The 16,855-nt window shown below is 39.4% G+C and overlaps 1 protein-coding gene across 1 annotated transcript in view; it reads right to left on the reverse strand.

Annotated features, from left to right (window-relative positions):
* Window positions 1-16,855, reverse strand: part of LOC145814067 (rho GTPase-activating protein 7-like) — a 72,497-nt gene that overhangs the window by 10,081 nt on the left and 45,561 nt on the right. Inside the window, exons 18-20 of the mRNA XM_082910592.1 lie at window positions 6,783-6,896; window positions 6,470-6,639; window positions 4,498-4,567 (exon numbers count right to left, since the gene is read on the reverse strand). Of these exons, the coding sequence (XP_082766718.1) occupies window positions 4,498-4,567; window positions 6,470-6,639; window positions 6,783-6,896 (354 nt within the window). The remainder of the gene's footprint in view (window positions 1-4,497; window positions 4,568-6,469; window positions 6,640-6,782; window positions 6,897-16,855) is intronic.

Raw genomic sequence — 16,855 nt, forward strand, 5'->3', positions numbered from 1 at the left:
GTGTTGTAGAACGCAAAAATTGCCATCTCCTTAATGTCACTCGTTGTCTATCCTTTGAGATGCGGGTTCCTCGATCCTATTGGGGAGAAGCGGTTCTCACTACCGCTTATTTGATTAATCATCTTCCTACCCGAGTCCTTCAAAAACAAACACCTCTTCAAGTTTTGTTCGTGTCTACCTCTTCCGGGTTTTCTATTTCTCCTAAGACTTTTGGTTGTGTTTGCTTTGTCCATAATCATTCACCCACTCATGGTAAATTAGATCCTCGGTCCCTTCAGTGTGTTTTACTGGGTTATTCTGTCACCAAAAAGGGTTATAAGTGTTATCATCCTCCCACTCACAAATGGTTTGTCTCCATAGATGTCACTTTCTTTGAGTCTCAGCCTTACTTTCTGACCTCCCCGGTATCACAGTCATCTCTTCAGGGGGAGCCTTGATGTGAAGAGATTCCTATTCCACTTCCGCCCGTGGTTAAACAGATAGAGGATGATAAGACAGCAATTGTTGAGGAAAAGGAAACAAGCAAAGTTTATATTAGGGACAATGACAGACAACAAGTCACCTGGATGCAAAAGACTACTTTCCTTCCTCTACTGCCAACTTCTTCTTCGGATGAGTATCCAAAGTCAACCTTCTCTCCTGAGAGTCTACGTAATTCTAATTCTAGTGCTTCTATTCTTGATTTTTCAGATTAGATGTTCCCATTGCTAATAGGAAGGGGGTTCGGTCATGTACTCAGCATCTTATTACTAATCATGTCTCTTATTCTAATCTATCGTCGTTATATAAAACTTTTCTGTCTAAAGTATTTTCTAAGAGTCTACCTATCAATTTTCAGGATACTCTCTCTATTCCTGAATGCAAGCATGCCATGATGGAAGAGATGAGAGCTCTCAGCAAGAGTGGCACTTGGGAGTTAGTGGAGTTACCTAGAGGCAAAAATCCAATTGGATGTAAGTGGGTGTACACGGTAAAACACAAAGCAGATGGTTCTATAGAACGGTACAAAGCAAGACTAGTTGCTAAGGGCTTCACTCAAACTTATGGGGTGGATTACCAGGAGACATTCGCACCGGTTGCTAAGATGAATTCTGTGAGAATCTTAGGTAGTGTTTGGTAGAGTTTTCTAAATATGATTTGAGAATAGGAGTTGTATTTTGAGTTTGTGAGTTTTGAAATTATGATTTGAGTGTAGAAAATTGTTTGGTGAATGAGTTTTGAAAAGAATTTTGAATTGAGTGGGAAATTTTTGATGTAACATGTGATACTTGATATAAAAGCTTACAACTCATAACCAAACACACAACTCAAAATTCTATTCAAATCTCATAAAAAAATTTAAAAAATTCGAAAAATATTTTTTATTGAATATATAAAAACTAACATGTGTTAATTGCAAAAAATAAAAATAAAAATAAAAAAATCACTGTTTCGGTCAACCGGCCAAACGACCTGTAGGACATCCGGTGAGACGACCGGTTAGCCCAAATTTTCTTGCCTTGGACAGAGTTTTCAAAAGTGAGTGGAATTAATTTTTGAAACGCGTAAACAAACATCATGTGCAAAATAAGCCCTGGAACTAACGTTCCAGAGCTGTACCAAACAGAACCTTACTCTCTCTTGCTGCAAATTTGGATTGGCTACTTCATCAGTTTGACGTGAAGAATGCATTCTTTCATGGAGATCTAGCAGAAGAGGTCTATATGGATATTCCTCCTAGTTTTGCGGCTGCTAAGTCCAATGGTAAAGTATGCAAGCTCCGAAAGTCACTTTATGGGCTAAAGCAGTCTCTGAGGGCTTGGTTTGAAAGGTTTGCTCAAGCTATGCTGAAATATGAGTTCAAGCAAAGTCAAGCTGATCACACCTTGTTTGTGAAATGCTCCTCACATGGTAAGACCACAGCTCTTATTGCCAATGTTGATGATATTGTTTTGACAGAAGATGATGTTGAGGAGATTCCTCATTTGAAAGAATACTTAGCCAAGGAGTTTGAAATCAAAGACTTAGGCTATTTGAAGTATTTTTTGGGTATTGAAGTAGCTCGGTTCAAGGATAGCATCTTCATATATTAGAGGAAGTATGTACTTGACTTGCTAAAGAAAACTGGAATGCTTGGAGGTAGACCATGTGATACACGTCTAGAACCGGGCCAGAAACTGAGTGAGGATCAAAAGAGAGATCCAGTGGACAGGGGGAGATACCAGAGACTAGTGGAAAATCTCATATACTTATCCCACTCACATCCAGACATTGCCATTGCCGTGAGTATGGTGAGTTAGTTTATGCATGCTCCGAGAACTTCTCACTTAGAGGGAGTTATGAGAATCCTAAGATACTTAAAATCTTCTCCTGGAAAAAGGCCCCAATTTCTCAGAACATGGTCATCTCAGTGTGGAGGCATTTACTGATGCAGATTAGGCTGGATCCGTCACTGGCGGACGATCAACCTCCAAATATTGCACATTTGTTAGTGGCAACCTAGTCACATGGCGAAGTAAGAAACAAAATGTGGTTGCTAGATCTAGTGCTGAGGCAGAATTCAAGGCTATGGCTTAGGGAGTATGTGAGTTATTGTGGATTAATCTATTGTTGGGAGACTGGGAATCCATCAGAATGACTCCATGCAACTATACTGTGACAACAAGGCTGCAACAACATAGCTCATAATCCAGTTCAATATGGTAGAACTAAGCATGTGGAGATTGATAGGCACTTCATCAAGGAAAAACTCACTAGTGGTATCATATGTATTCCATTTGTGAAGACTGGAGATCAACTAGCCGATTTTCTCACCCAAGGAGCTAGGGAGCAAACCATTTCATAGCATTCTCAACAAGCTGGGCATGAGAGATATCTTCGCACCAGCTTGAGGGGGAGTATTAGAATAGGAATTAAGTTAGAATAGGAAATGCGTGATTGTGCGATGGTGTTTCCTTATATTATGCCTTATGGCACTCCTGTAATTACTCAGTATTGTCAATATAAAAGGGAATGAAGTCTAACTCATTCCCTAACTCTTTCTCTTCTCTAAACCTACAACCACGGGGACCAGAATAAGAACCTTGTGAACCAGAAGAGCCATAAAAACCCCCGTGAGTAGCCCCTCGATCACTACTACTAGAGACCAAAGCAAAAGAAGCCAATGTAAAGGACCTAGATGGGGGTTGGGACTGGCCCAAAAAAGAACGTAATAGCCGAGAATAGGCATTAGCAGCAGATGGTAAAGTCTCACTGGCAAGAATCTGATGCTTGAACCCCCTCAAGTCAGGATCTAAGCCGGAAAGTAAGGAAGCCATCATAAATTCCTCCTAATGTTGCTTCTACTTATTCATATCAGTAATGAAGGGTCGATGCTGCAATAACTGATCCCACAAGGTCTTGAGACTACTATAATACTCAGGAAGTGACCGGCCAGATTGGCACATAGCAAAAATCTGCTCATATAACTCATAGATCCGAGAGACATTACTCTGATTCAAAAAAGATTCAGCTAGGGAGTCTCAAATTTCCTTAGAGGTATCACAAAATTCCACGGTAGTAGCAACATGTTGTTCTAGACTATGCCAAATCCAACCAATAACACAAGAATCCTCACTTAGCCAATCATCATAGCCTTTATCATCCTCAGTAGGTGGAAGTTCAGTAAAAAACCGTTACTTCTTGCCACGTAAGAAAATCCTAACCGCATGAGCCCAAACCAGATAATTTAAACCATTCAATTTCTTAGTCGTAATTGACTTGGGTATTTCGTCATCCTTGATTACAAAGGATTGAGAAGCACGTCTTGGTTCAGCCATAATACCAAAGGAAGATGGAAGAGCAACCAGAGATTTCAATAGAGCAGAAAGAAGCAACCAATACAGCAACAAGAATAGCCCAACAACAATCAAGCAAAAAAACATCACCTTAAGTTTTCTTTTTTGTTCTACTTAGTTGTACCGCTTCATCTTCATGTTTTCAAATAACTCTGTCCCTTCTGTAACTGAGAGCTGTCCCAATAAGGAACACATGTCCAGGACATGTTAGAATGTGTCCAGCGACACCACTACGTTTCCCTTAGGCGTGTGTTCGTGCTTCATTGATCAGTTCAACATTCACCGTTCACAACATGGATGCGATGGACATGTCATCCATGGGCTTTACAAAATGTGCACTTCACAAAAGTGGATGGGGATAAGAAGTGGCAAAGTTCTACATGATATCAATTTGGCCTGGTGTTTCATGCAAAAATTCTCATCTAAAATAGAGGGCTGCATCTTGCAATTAACCAAATCTAAAAAGAGTTCAGGTTGAAGACAAAGCTTTTATAGCAATGTCATTCAAGAATGGCATTTGAGATAATAGAATTACAAGTTCAACTCTAACTGTTGTAGAAAAAGAATCTTAGACGAGGACAGCTTTTTATTAGTTAGACATAACTAATGTAAGCGATAACTATGATTCAAACATGTCAATCAACAAAGATAGACAAACAACAGAACAATCTAAAGCAAGTACCTCAGTTCTTTGTTTCCTTTCATGGTTAACAAAAGCAAGGGTCGCATCAAAATCTTGCTGAAATTTTTTCCTGCAGGCATTAAAAAATTTAAATAGCATAAGAACAATAACATCTAATTTGCCTTAGATACAGACAATTGCATCCACACCCATGTTTATATATGTTCAACTTTAACCAAGATAAGCACTTCTCTATGATCCATACTCATCTTGAGGATTGATTGCTTTCTTAACTTACATTATTTGGTGCCTGTAGAAATGTAAAAATAATAGTGAAATATCTTAAATGAAAGAGCAATTAAGAGACCTATATACGGTATAAGGTGTACATGGACATTATTTGGTGCTTGGAGAAATGTAAAAATGATAGTGAAATATCTGAAATGAAAGAGCAATTAAGAGGCATATATAAGGTTTATGTGGTTTGGCCAAAGTCAATTGCACTATTTTTACTCACTCAAATAAATTTACAGTGGTGCTACATGCACCATACCAACATATGCTATGACATTGCCACTTTAAACTATGGGCCCCACCAATTATCTAAATTATAAAAACTCGAAGCCTCTAAAATTATGCTACATCATCCATTAATACATTAATTGGTATACCAATTGGTGCGTGTAGCTTAATTCATAAACTTATCAGTGGTGCTACATGCACCAATTGGTATACCAATTAGTGTACTAACATATGCTATGACATTGCCTCTAAAATTATGCCACATCATCCATTAGTAAACTAATTATATACCAATTGGTGATACAATCGTATTTATAGAAGATAAGATATATTTAAACAACCTTTTCTCTATCTCTATAGTTTTGAAATGGTAATGTTATAGCATATGTTAGAATACTAATTGGTACATGTAGCACCACTGTATCTCCACAGTTCTATAAGAAATATTTAAACAACCTCATCTCTATCTCCTTAGTACTATAAGAAATAAGAAATATTTAAACAACCTTATCTCTATCTCCATATTTAAACAACATTATCTCTATCTCCATAGTTCTATAAGAAATATTGAAACAACCTCATCTCTATCTCCATAGTTCTACAAGAAATATTTGAACAACCTTATCTCTATCTCCATATTTAAACAACCTTATCTCTACCTCCATAGTTCTATATATTTGATTGTATCTATAAATTTATTTGAGTGAGTAAAAATAGTGTTACTGACTTTCTCCCATGGATTTAGGTCATCACGGCCAAACCACATAAACGTTATATATAATATGCCTCTTAATTGCTCTTCCATTTCAGACATCTCACTATCATTTTTACATTTCTACTGGCACCAAATAACGTCCATGTAAACCTTATACCATATATATGTCTCTTAATTGCTCTTTCATTTAAGATATTTCACTATTTTTTTTACATTTCTACAAGCACCAAATAATGTAAGTTAAGAAAGCAATCAATCCTCAATGATGGAAACAAGTTCCTTAATGGACCAGCTACAAAGGAAAATGCTATGGTGTGCAACCCTCTAGAGGTGCATACCATATGCACCCTACCACAAAATGTGGCTTTATCACAAAATTTTGTAACATCAATCACAAAATACATAACCTCGCTACAAATTGGCGTAATAAAATGTCCAAAATTTTGTAGTTAATGTTACAAAAGTTTGTGGCTTGGTTACGACATTTTTTGTAATGTCAATTTGTGACGAGATTATGCATTTTGTGGTCAGCTATGAAATTTTGTGGTAAAGTTACACATTTCGTGGTAGGGGTGCATATGGTGTGCACCCCTAAAGGGTGCACACCATAGGAGAACCCAGCTACAAAACAGTTGCATTGCCTTTTCAAGGGTTGGAAATAAGATTGTTGTATAAAAAGACAGAAAAATTGAAGTCCGTAAATCCTCAAATAACACACAACTACACAGCCTATAAATCATAGATATGGAAGCTTAAAAATTGAAAACATGAAATAATTGGAGTTTTGTAGCTCACAGTTGAGAATTATGATTTTGGACATGTTGAAAGTTGTCACATGCATCAGACAGGGAGCTGTACTGATGCTGACATTGCTGATTTAGTTGATGGTGGAGTTCTGCAACTTTCTGCTTCAACCTGGCCACATCTGCTTCAGCAAGAGCAATCTCCTCAAGCTCAGCCATTGTCTTCACAATAGAGTAAACTCATAAGAATGTATAGTGCAGAGCAGTGAATGAACACACACAAAAAGTGGAAGAAAACAAAAGAAAAATTAATACGCTTTTTTTTCTTTTTCTTTGATGAGTAGTTTGCTTTTAACAATACAGACCTTGGAATCCATACCACGAGAGGTTGAGAACTGTCCAGAAGACATGCTCAACCCAACTTCCAAAGCAGCACACAGATCTCTCTCGGCTTGCAACTGTTCTTGCAGTCTTGAAACCTATCATACCAACCTTCAGAAGTGAATACAGAAATGCTAACAAAATATTCAACTGCCCCCCTCTCTAATTATTCTTCACATGGAAAGGGGACAAGTGTAATAGGAACAAATTCTTAGCTTTTGACATGTGCCAAATACATTAAACCATAGATAAATTCTACATGATAGAATTCATGTACACACATACACAAATCCATAGAGTGAAATAGATAGAATCATGGTCTTATTTATGGTCAAATATTTGGACAATGAAATCAATTTTATTCAGACAATAAAAAATGGGTAATTCTATTTAGACAGCACAAAATCTCTCAATTCACACCATCTACTGCCTATTTACTTAGTTCACACCACACCTAAATTGGAAAGTTTGATTTTGTCTTAATACACACCATTATTTTTTAAATAATAACAAATTACCCCTTTCTTCAATAAACCATAACCATAACCATAACCATAACCACTACCACTACCGGCCGGCACCCCTCCCCAACCCTCTAGTCGCCGGCCCCTCTAACCTCCCTCCCTCTTGCTGCCTCCATTAACCACTATATCCATTGCCACCACCTCCACAGTTGTCGCCCTAATCCCAACATCACTACCTACCATTGTTGTCATTGCCATCAACCCCAGCCCTCCTCCCCCTTCGGCAACCTTCTCCAGCCCTCTTCCCCTACCCTCGTTGCTTGTTACTGTCGGAATCACGTTGCCCTTCGTTATGATCATGATCGCATTGCCCCTTCACACTTCGGCACCCTCCACATCATCTCCCCCATCTCATCCTAACCACTGCAACCATCGTAACGCCATAGCCATCCCTCTCTTCTCTTCTTCTTCTTCAAATCGTAGATCTGGTTTCCTGGTTGCTCTCTCTCTCTCTCTTTCTGTTGGTGATGGTGGTGGGGACTATTGGTCATGGCGGTGGCCAATGTCGGGTTTTAATGGTATAGGAAGGTGAAGGTGGTGGTGGTGGTGGTTTGGGACGGCAACCAGAGGTAGCGAAGGCTTGTGGTGATGGTGGTGTGTAAGGAGAGATTACGGTTTAGAAATTTGTCCCAAAAGATAATTTGATTGTGGGACAAAATTGTAATAAAAAGAAGGATGATGGTGTGTACTAAGAGTATTGTAGGCGTGCAAATAGAATTTCCCATAAAAAATTGGGTATATTGTTATTTTTTAGAAGAGGAAAAATTAGGGTATGAGTGGTTTATCATACCTGTTTATATTAAATCATAAACATAAGTTAAAGCCTAAATAAAGGCCCATTACACCAAATAAAGAGACTGGATGAGAATAAAAATAAGAAATATCCTAACACATTCTAACACTCCCCCTCAAGCTGGTGCGAAGATATCTCTCATGCCCAGCTAGTCGAGAATGTCACGGAATGGTTTAATCCCTAATCCTTTGATAAGAACATCAGCCAATTGATCCCCGGACCGCACGAAAGGCGTACATATAGTGCCACTAGTAAGCTTTTCCTTGATAAAATGCCGATCAATCTCCACATGCTTGGTCCGATCACGCTGAACCGGATTGTCAGCGATATTAATGGCGGCCTTATTGTCACAATAGAGCCTCATAGAATATGTCTGATGAATCCCCAAATCCCGCAATAATAATCTAATCCATAAAAGCTCACACACACCTTGAGCCATAGTTCTGAATTCGGTCTCTGCACTAGACCGCGCAACAACATTTTGTTTCTTGCTTCTCCAAGTAACTAGATTTCCTCCAACGAAGGTACAATAGCCAGAGGTGGATCTTCTATTAGTTACTAAGCCAGCCCAATCAGCATCTGTATATGCCTCCACACTGAGATGACCATGCTTTAAGAAATAAAGATCCTTTCCCGGAGAAGATTTCAAGTACCTCAGAATCCGCATAACCGCCTCTAAATGAGTTGCACGTGGAGCATGCACAAACTGACTAACCATACTTGCTGCAATAGCAATATTAGGCCGCGAATGGGATAAGTAAATAAACTTACCCACTAGTCTCTGGTATCTCCCCCTGTCTACAGGCTCGCCTCCTTGATCCTCACTAAGCTTTAGTCCGGGCTCTAGTGGTGTATCACACATTTTACTTCCAAGCATTCCTATTTCTTTTAGCAAATCAAGCACATACTTTTGTTGACATATGAAGATACCATCTTTGGACCGACCAACCTCAATGCCTAGAAAGTACTTCAAGTTGCCTAAGTCTTTGATTTCAAACTCATTAGCCAAATACTCCTTTAACTGAGGAACCTCCTCAACATCATCCCCTGTGAGTACAATATTATCCACATAGACAATGAGGGCTGTCGTTTTACCACGTTAGGAGTGTTTCACAAACAAAGTATGATCAGCTTGACTCTGTTTGAAACCATATCTCAGCATAGCCTGAGTAAACCTCTCAAACCAAGCCCTAGGAGACTGCTTAAGGCCATAAAGTGACTTGCGTAACCGGCACACCTTTCCTGTGGTTTTAACATCCTCAAAGCCTGGGGGAATGTCCATGTACACTTCTTCTGCCAGATCTCCATGGAGGAAAGCATTTTTCACATCAAATTGATGGAGAGGCCAGTCGAGATTAGAGGCAAGGGAGAGAAGGACTCTGACAGAATTCATCTTAGCAACCGGTGCAAATGTCTCTTGGTAGTCTACTCCATAAGTCTGAGTAAAACCCTTGGCCACCAACCTAGCCTTGTAACGTTCAATTGAACCATCGGCTTTGTGCTTTACAGTGTACACCCACTTACATCCAACAGGTCGTTTGCCCTTAGGTAACGCAGCCAATTCCCAAGTGCCATTTTTAGCAAGCGCTCTCATCTCCTCCATCATGGCATGCTTCCGCTTAGGAGTAGAAAGAGCATCCTGAAAATTGAAAGGAAGACTCACAAAAGAAACCTTAGATAGAAAAGCTTTATAGGAAAAAGCCAGATTAGTGTAGGAGACAAAATGAGAAATAGGATGTTGAGTACACGACCTAATCCCCTTCCTTTTAGCAATGGGAACATCTAGATCAGAAAAAATTGAGTTACCTGGAGGTTCACCAGAAGGAGAGGATTCTGGACACTCATCAAAAGAAGAAGATAGCAGTGGAGAATCCGAATTGGTCTCTTGTAACTTTTTGTCTACCCTTGTCCCTGACATACACTTTGCCGTCTTTCACTGCAGATGGAAAGTCAACATTCTCAGATGGAGAGCAGCATTCTCAGTAATAATAGTCTCAGGAGTTACAATAACTGATGGTGATGGTTGTGATACAGGAGTCTCTTCACACCAAGGCGCCCCCTGAAGAGATGACGGGGACACCGGGGAGGAGAGAAAGTAGGATTGAGATTCAAAGAAAGACACATCCATAGAGACAAACCATTTGCGAGAGGGGGGATGATAACATTTGTAGCCCTTTTGAGTGGTGGAGAAACCCAGGAAGACACACCAAAGAGACCGAGGATCCAACTTACTATGGGTAGGAGAATGGTTATGAACAAAGCACACACACCCAAAGGTTTTGGGAGGAATGGAGAAGGCAGCAGAAGCTTGGAAGCCGAACAAAACCTGAAGAGGAGTTTGTTTATGAAGAACCTGGATAGGAAGCCAATTGATGAGGAAGGCAGCAGTGAGAACCGCTTTCCCCCAATAGGATCGAGGAACGCGCATTTCAAAGGATAAACAACGCGCAATATCAAGACGATGCCGGTTTTTACTCTCGGCAACACCATTCTGTTGAGGGGTATTGGTACAAGAAGTTTGATGAATAATACCATGAGTGGCAAAATAGCTAGCAAGGCCAGAATCAATGTATTCCCCCCCATTATCAGAACGCAGAATTTTGACAACGGCCCCAAATTGAGTGCAAAGCATATTATGAAAATTTTGAAACACGGAAAACACCTCACATTTGTCCTTCATAAGATACACCCAAGTGGTCCTAGAACAATCATCAATAAAGATAACAAACCATCTTTGACCCTTTAAAGACACAAAACGAGAGGGATCCTATACATCATAATGAATCAAAGAAAAATGAACTAAACTTTTATTAATAGAAGGGGCAAAAGAAGCTCTATGTTGTTTGCCAAGTTGACACGACTCACAATGAAACTCAGAAACATTATTTTTCAAAAAAACAGAGGGAAAAAGATGCTTAAGTAACAAAAAAGATGGATGCCCAAGACGGCGGTGCCACAGCCAGATGTCTTCTTTGGTAGATGGAAACTGAATGGATGAGTGAGCCAGCTTGTCTGCTTGATCCAAGATATAGAGACCATTCTCGTGTCTACCACTGCCAATCATCTTCCTCGTGATAAGGTCCTGAAACAGACAATGATCAGGGAAAAAGATCACACTACAATTTAAGTCCCAAGTAATACGACTCAAAGACAAAAGATTAAAACTAAAATTAGGAACATGGAGGACAAAAGAAAAAGGAAGAGAAGCAGTGGCATGAATTAAACCTTTCCCATACACAGAAGAAATGGTACCATTAGCAATTCGAACTTTATCCTGCCCTGAAGAAGGGGTATATGCGGAGAACAAATCAGAAGAATAAGACATGTGGTCGGAAGCACCAGAATCGATACTCCAAGGTAACGTTTGATGAGAGAGGAAAGCACTTGTAGAAGAAGCTAAGTTACCTGACTGGGCGATATTACCTGAGGATGAACTAGAGGCCCGACGGTCTAGCAAGTGGCGAAGAGCAACCTCCAACTCAAAAGTAGAAAACCCCAAGGTATCAGCAGATGAATCAACTAGAGCTGTGGACTATGGCTCAACTGCATCAGAATGATGGGCTCGAGCATTGGGCCCACGGCCTCAAGACTGTCCGGAGCGACCCCCTCGAGAACCAAAACGGTCTCCACGGCCTCCAGATGGTTGCCCATGCAACTTCCAACAAGTCTCACGGGTGTGGCGAGAGTGACGACAAAAATCACAGAAAAGAGTATCCTTCTCAGAAGGAGGACAAGAACCATGATCCCCATCTCGAGAGGGGGCAGAAACTAGGGCAGATCGATCAGAAGAGGCAGCCGGAAGCATAGCAGAATAACGACTCTCCTCATTCTGCACATAAGCAAACGCTTCTTGAAGAGAAGGAAGCGCATCCATACCAAGCATACGACTCCGAATAGGATCAAACTCCACATTCAATCCTTCCAAAAACTTGAAGACTCGCACTTGTTCAACAAATTTCCGGTAACTAGCAGAATCTGTGGGACAAACAGGCTTATAGTCCTGAAGATGATCAAGTCGCTTCCACCCATTGCTAAGGAAAGTAAAATACTGGAGAATAGTCATCCCACCCTGAACGGACCGGTCAATAGAGCGTCGTAACTCAAAAGTCTGTGAGAAATTACCTTTGCGCGAATACGTAGTGGCCACAGCCTCCCAAATATCCTGTGCTCTGTCCATAGACAAGTATCCCTCACCGATCTCCGGAACCATAGAGTGTATCAACCAACCCATGATAAAAGAATTGGTAATCTCCCACTGATCATAACCTGTATCGGTGACACTGGGAGCCTGAACACGCCCATCAACATATCCCATCTTCCCTTTGCTCTTCAAAAATATAGTCAAACTCTGCGACCACGCTAGATAGTTCTGACCATTAAAGAGAGAGGTGGTGATTTTCTGGCCAGGGTGGAGAGAATCGGTCATCGAAGTAGTCAAAACAGGACTCGCGCCCTGTGTAGTAGGCTGCGAAGTAGTAGACTCACCAGTCAATTCGGCCATAAAGACGTCGCGACGGAACCCTCACAAACACACCCAGAGTGAATCACAAACCCGAAAGATGGGAGAATATATTAATGAATTTAAAAATAAAATTAAGAGAACATTATTTTTTTTTCTTTTTTCTTTTTTTTGTTTTTGTTTTTTTAATTTAGAAGACCGTCTGAGAGAGAATAAGAAGAGGAGTTACATATAGAGAGACAGAGTGAGACTTACATACCACGAAGACACAGAGAGAGATGAAGACGAAAGAGTTACAAGTAGAGACCAAGAGAGAGATGTCAACGAAGACAGACCACAGGGCTCCAAGCCACGACAGACCAGGGGTGGAGCAGGAAGGCGTCGACGAGCCCTAGGGTGCTGGTGAAGCCCTAGGGGTTGCGCCTATGTCTTCGACTGGAGTTGTGACTCCGACTGGGGCTATCGGAACACTAGGTGCCTTCGATTGGGGCTGTCGGAACCCAAGGTGCCTTCACCTGGGGCTTTCGGGCTAAGGTGGTGGTGCTGTGGCTTCGCCTGGGGTGGTACAACTACGTTTTTTTTTTTCTTTTTTTTTCCTTCTTCTAGTTCTGCTCTGATACCATGTTATTTTTTAGAAGAGAAAAAATTAGGGTATGAGTGGTTTATCATACCCTTTTATATTAAATCATAAACATAAGTTAAGGCCTAAATAAAGGCCCATTACACCAAATAAAGAGACTGAATGAGAATAAAAATAAGAAATATCCTAACGCATTCTAACATATATTACATTAAAACCTACCATCATTTCTAACAGATATGGGACATTGACACCCCCCTTTAAAATAAAATGAAAAACACCACTAACACCCCTTACTTTTGCTAACAATATGTGAGAACACCCCATATGGTAATGGAACATTAATAAATCAAATGAAAGATGGTGATGTCAGCAAATTGATATTCTAGAATACCAAAAATGCCTTTATTACATATATAAGATCACTATTTTGGCAAAAATGTGATAGATGAAAATGAAAATATAATTTTGCCCTTAATAATGAAATGCAGCATTTTAAACACAATTTGATTTTACGAGGGTCATATAAAAAGTAACGCTTATTTACATTTCATATGCATTTTGATTCATATCCTTATAAAAATTAAAAGCAAATATGGTAATACTAATAATATATGAACAAATTCTACTTAACCACAACAAAAATAAATAAATAAATTTAGGAGACATGATAGAAATTAATGACCAATACAACTACCGGGTATTATGGATTTTGTAAGAAGAAAAAAAAAAGTGAAGCATATATTCTTTAAGTTGTATATTGTTTTGGCAAACAATCAGTCACACCTTTTAATTAGAAAATCCATAAACATTTATTGATTATTTGACTAAAATTTGAGATGCAATTTTTTTTATGAAGTGTTAGGTCTCTCCTTATTTTACTTGATCAGAGGCAAAAACATATTTGATAGATATTAAAAGTTTAATATAAATAACCATATTCATTTAGCGTAAATTGCATCGCACCCTTGAGGTTTTTGATAAATAAGGGGAGTCTATGTATGTGTTAGGAACAAAGTTTTTAAAGGCTAATGAGTAATGCCAAAAGTCGAGAGGTAAGCATTTTGAATTTTTATATTTAGTAAATAAATTTTTAAAAAATAAAAAATAAAATAGTATAAAATATTACAATTTAAATATAAAAGTATAAATACTTTTCTCCTCGAATTGTCGAAAATTTCACCGCAGAGAGGAAAGTTTGCCTTCATCGAAGGTGAAATTGACATTCTTAACTTCAATTATTGAGCTCCTCACTTGCGCCTCAACTTTGTGTTTCTTGTTAGGTCATTCACTTGAATTTTCTCATGGAATACCATTACAAAAGTGGTTATTCTTTTATATGTTTAAACTATTTATTAGCCTAAGATTAACAAGTCTAAGACAAGCCCTTCATATGCATACTCCTCATATGCTTATGCACAACGGCATATAAGGTGCACCTAAGACTGTTCTCCCCTTGCCTTTGGGGAGTGTTGCTTAAAAATCAAACGATCGATATATTTTGACTTGCCTCACCTTGAGGTGAGCTTCAATAACACCTTTTAAAGCTTTGGTTAGAAACCTTGGGGGTGTTGGTGTAATTGATATTATTCAACTATGAGAGCAAAATAGTCAAACAATTCCTTCATAAATGGCTTCGTCTTCCCGTGGGCTGCTCACTCTCTTTCCCGACCTCAATGAGTCAACAAGAGAGAGAACTGGAGCAGTGGCCAGTGAACCTCAACCAAACACCTCTGTGTTTGCTCCGTTGAACTTTCCGATGCGGTCGGTGGAGCAAAAAATGGCGGTGCAAACTGATATTGAGGCCAATCAGTATACTCTGAAGTCATGTGTGGAAACCATGACTGCGGTCACAAACTTGTCGCACCGGCTGCAGAGCAGGACAAATGAGGTGCAACAGTTAAACTCCCAGCTGGCTCTGCTCCAACGCATGTATAAGGATGCGCGAGCAGAGATAAGTGTGCTAAAGGCAGAAAACAAGGAGCTGAAGCGGAAGGCCACCGTGATGTTCCGTTTTGGAGGTCCGCCATATGCTGCAGTGGAGGAGCAAGGAGTAGTGATCATGCCCAGTGGAGTGGGAAACACGGAGGCAACACCGGCAAGGGCCGCCCAGGACGGAGGCAAGAAGAAAAGACCGGCGGCAGAGTAGAGAAAAATCCCACTGTGGGTGTGGGTTTTTGTTGTTTTTTTTTTTTTTTTTTTTTTTGTTTTTTTTTTTTTTTTTATATATGATGTAAAATTGCGATCGGGGCTGATCGTTGAGATGAATAAAAGATGGTTTGGTGTGCAAAGCTATATGGGTATGAATGGAATTGGAAAAAGATGAAAAATAATGTGAAAGAAAAATAAAGAAAGAAATAATAAAAATATATTTGAAAGCAAAAAAGAAAGATGGGAAAAATAAGGAAAGTGGTTTGGAGAAAATAAATAAAAATAATGGAGTTGGAAATCAAACGGAGGAGAGATGATGATTTTTTTTTTTTAATATAATATAATAAAAAGAGATATATATATATATATATATATAATAACGAAAGTGGGGAACAAGGAGTGCACCAATAAGCTTTATAATAAAAAAAAAAAGTTTGGGCGGTGGATGCAAAGTGAGGAGAGAGAGTGTTGGGTTATGTGGGTGGAGAATAAAGAAAAGAATCATACAGCTGTGTGTGTATGGCAGTCCTTTTTTTTTTTTTTTTTTTTTTTTTTTAGAGACAAAACTGAAATTCAGTCCACCAATTTAGAAAACCAGCCACCATATTAATCTACCCCACGTGCTAATCGGTTCAAGTTTAAAACCAAAACAATAAATAACCTCTTGGAGGCACTAGCAACTGTGGGCCCATGTGTTTGAAAATGCATACATAATATATAAATATAAGAAACTCATATATATATATATATATAAAACAAACCAGCCCATGTGCATAAACTTTGAACCACGCTGTCCATCATATCAAAACTTAACCCAAATTTTGAGTTCCCCTCCATGCTACTAGCATGTGCCGAACCCAAAAAAAAAACTGCACAAGTACCAAACAACCCCTCTTGCAGTAGCCAGCTCTACAAAGACTTGAATGGTACACTCAACCAAACCTCAAAACCAGCCCACGGTTTACTACGAAACCACCCACAACTCAGATTAAAATAATTAAGAGAAGTGGGGACTAAACTTGATTTGAGAGAAGACAAGCAGTTCCAGATTGATTATCCCGGTGCATGTACAATTTCTACAGCACAGGGTGAAGAACTAAAGAAGCAAATAGGAGCCGTGGCATATGTAGAGTGCAGCTCCAAGACCCAGCAGAATGTGAAGGCTGTCTTTGATGTTGCAATCAAGGTGGTTCTACAGCCTCCAAAACCAAAGAGAAACAAGAGGAGAGGAGAACTGTGATGTTGGGGGCATTTGTGGTGGTGGTGAAGATGGATGAAGGTATGTGTAGAAAATTTTAGCGGACTAGGTTGAGGTCCGGCGGGCGGCTAAGGCGAGGTTGCCGCCCGCCGGTAAAGCGAAAAATACTAAGTGCTTAACTTTGCTCTGATACCATGTAAAAATCAATGTATAAAGAGAATTGTATAGAGAATGAATGATGTATTATTGATTGATATAATGTTGATATCTATTACAATGATTCATGATTCCTATATATAGAAGAGGGTGAGTGTGTAGTAGGTAAGGAGTAGGTGAAGTGGAGGTGGTAGTG

This window comes from Camellia sinensis, unplaced genomic scaffold, assembly GCF_055761805.1.
Source record: "Camellia sinensis isolate YWXY unplaced genomic scaffold, ASM5576180v1 Unanchor1, whole genome shotgun sequence".
Classification (NCBI taxonomy): domain Eukaryota; kingdom Viridiplantae; phylum Streptophyta; class Magnoliopsida; order Ericales; family Theaceae; genus Camellia; species Camellia sinensis.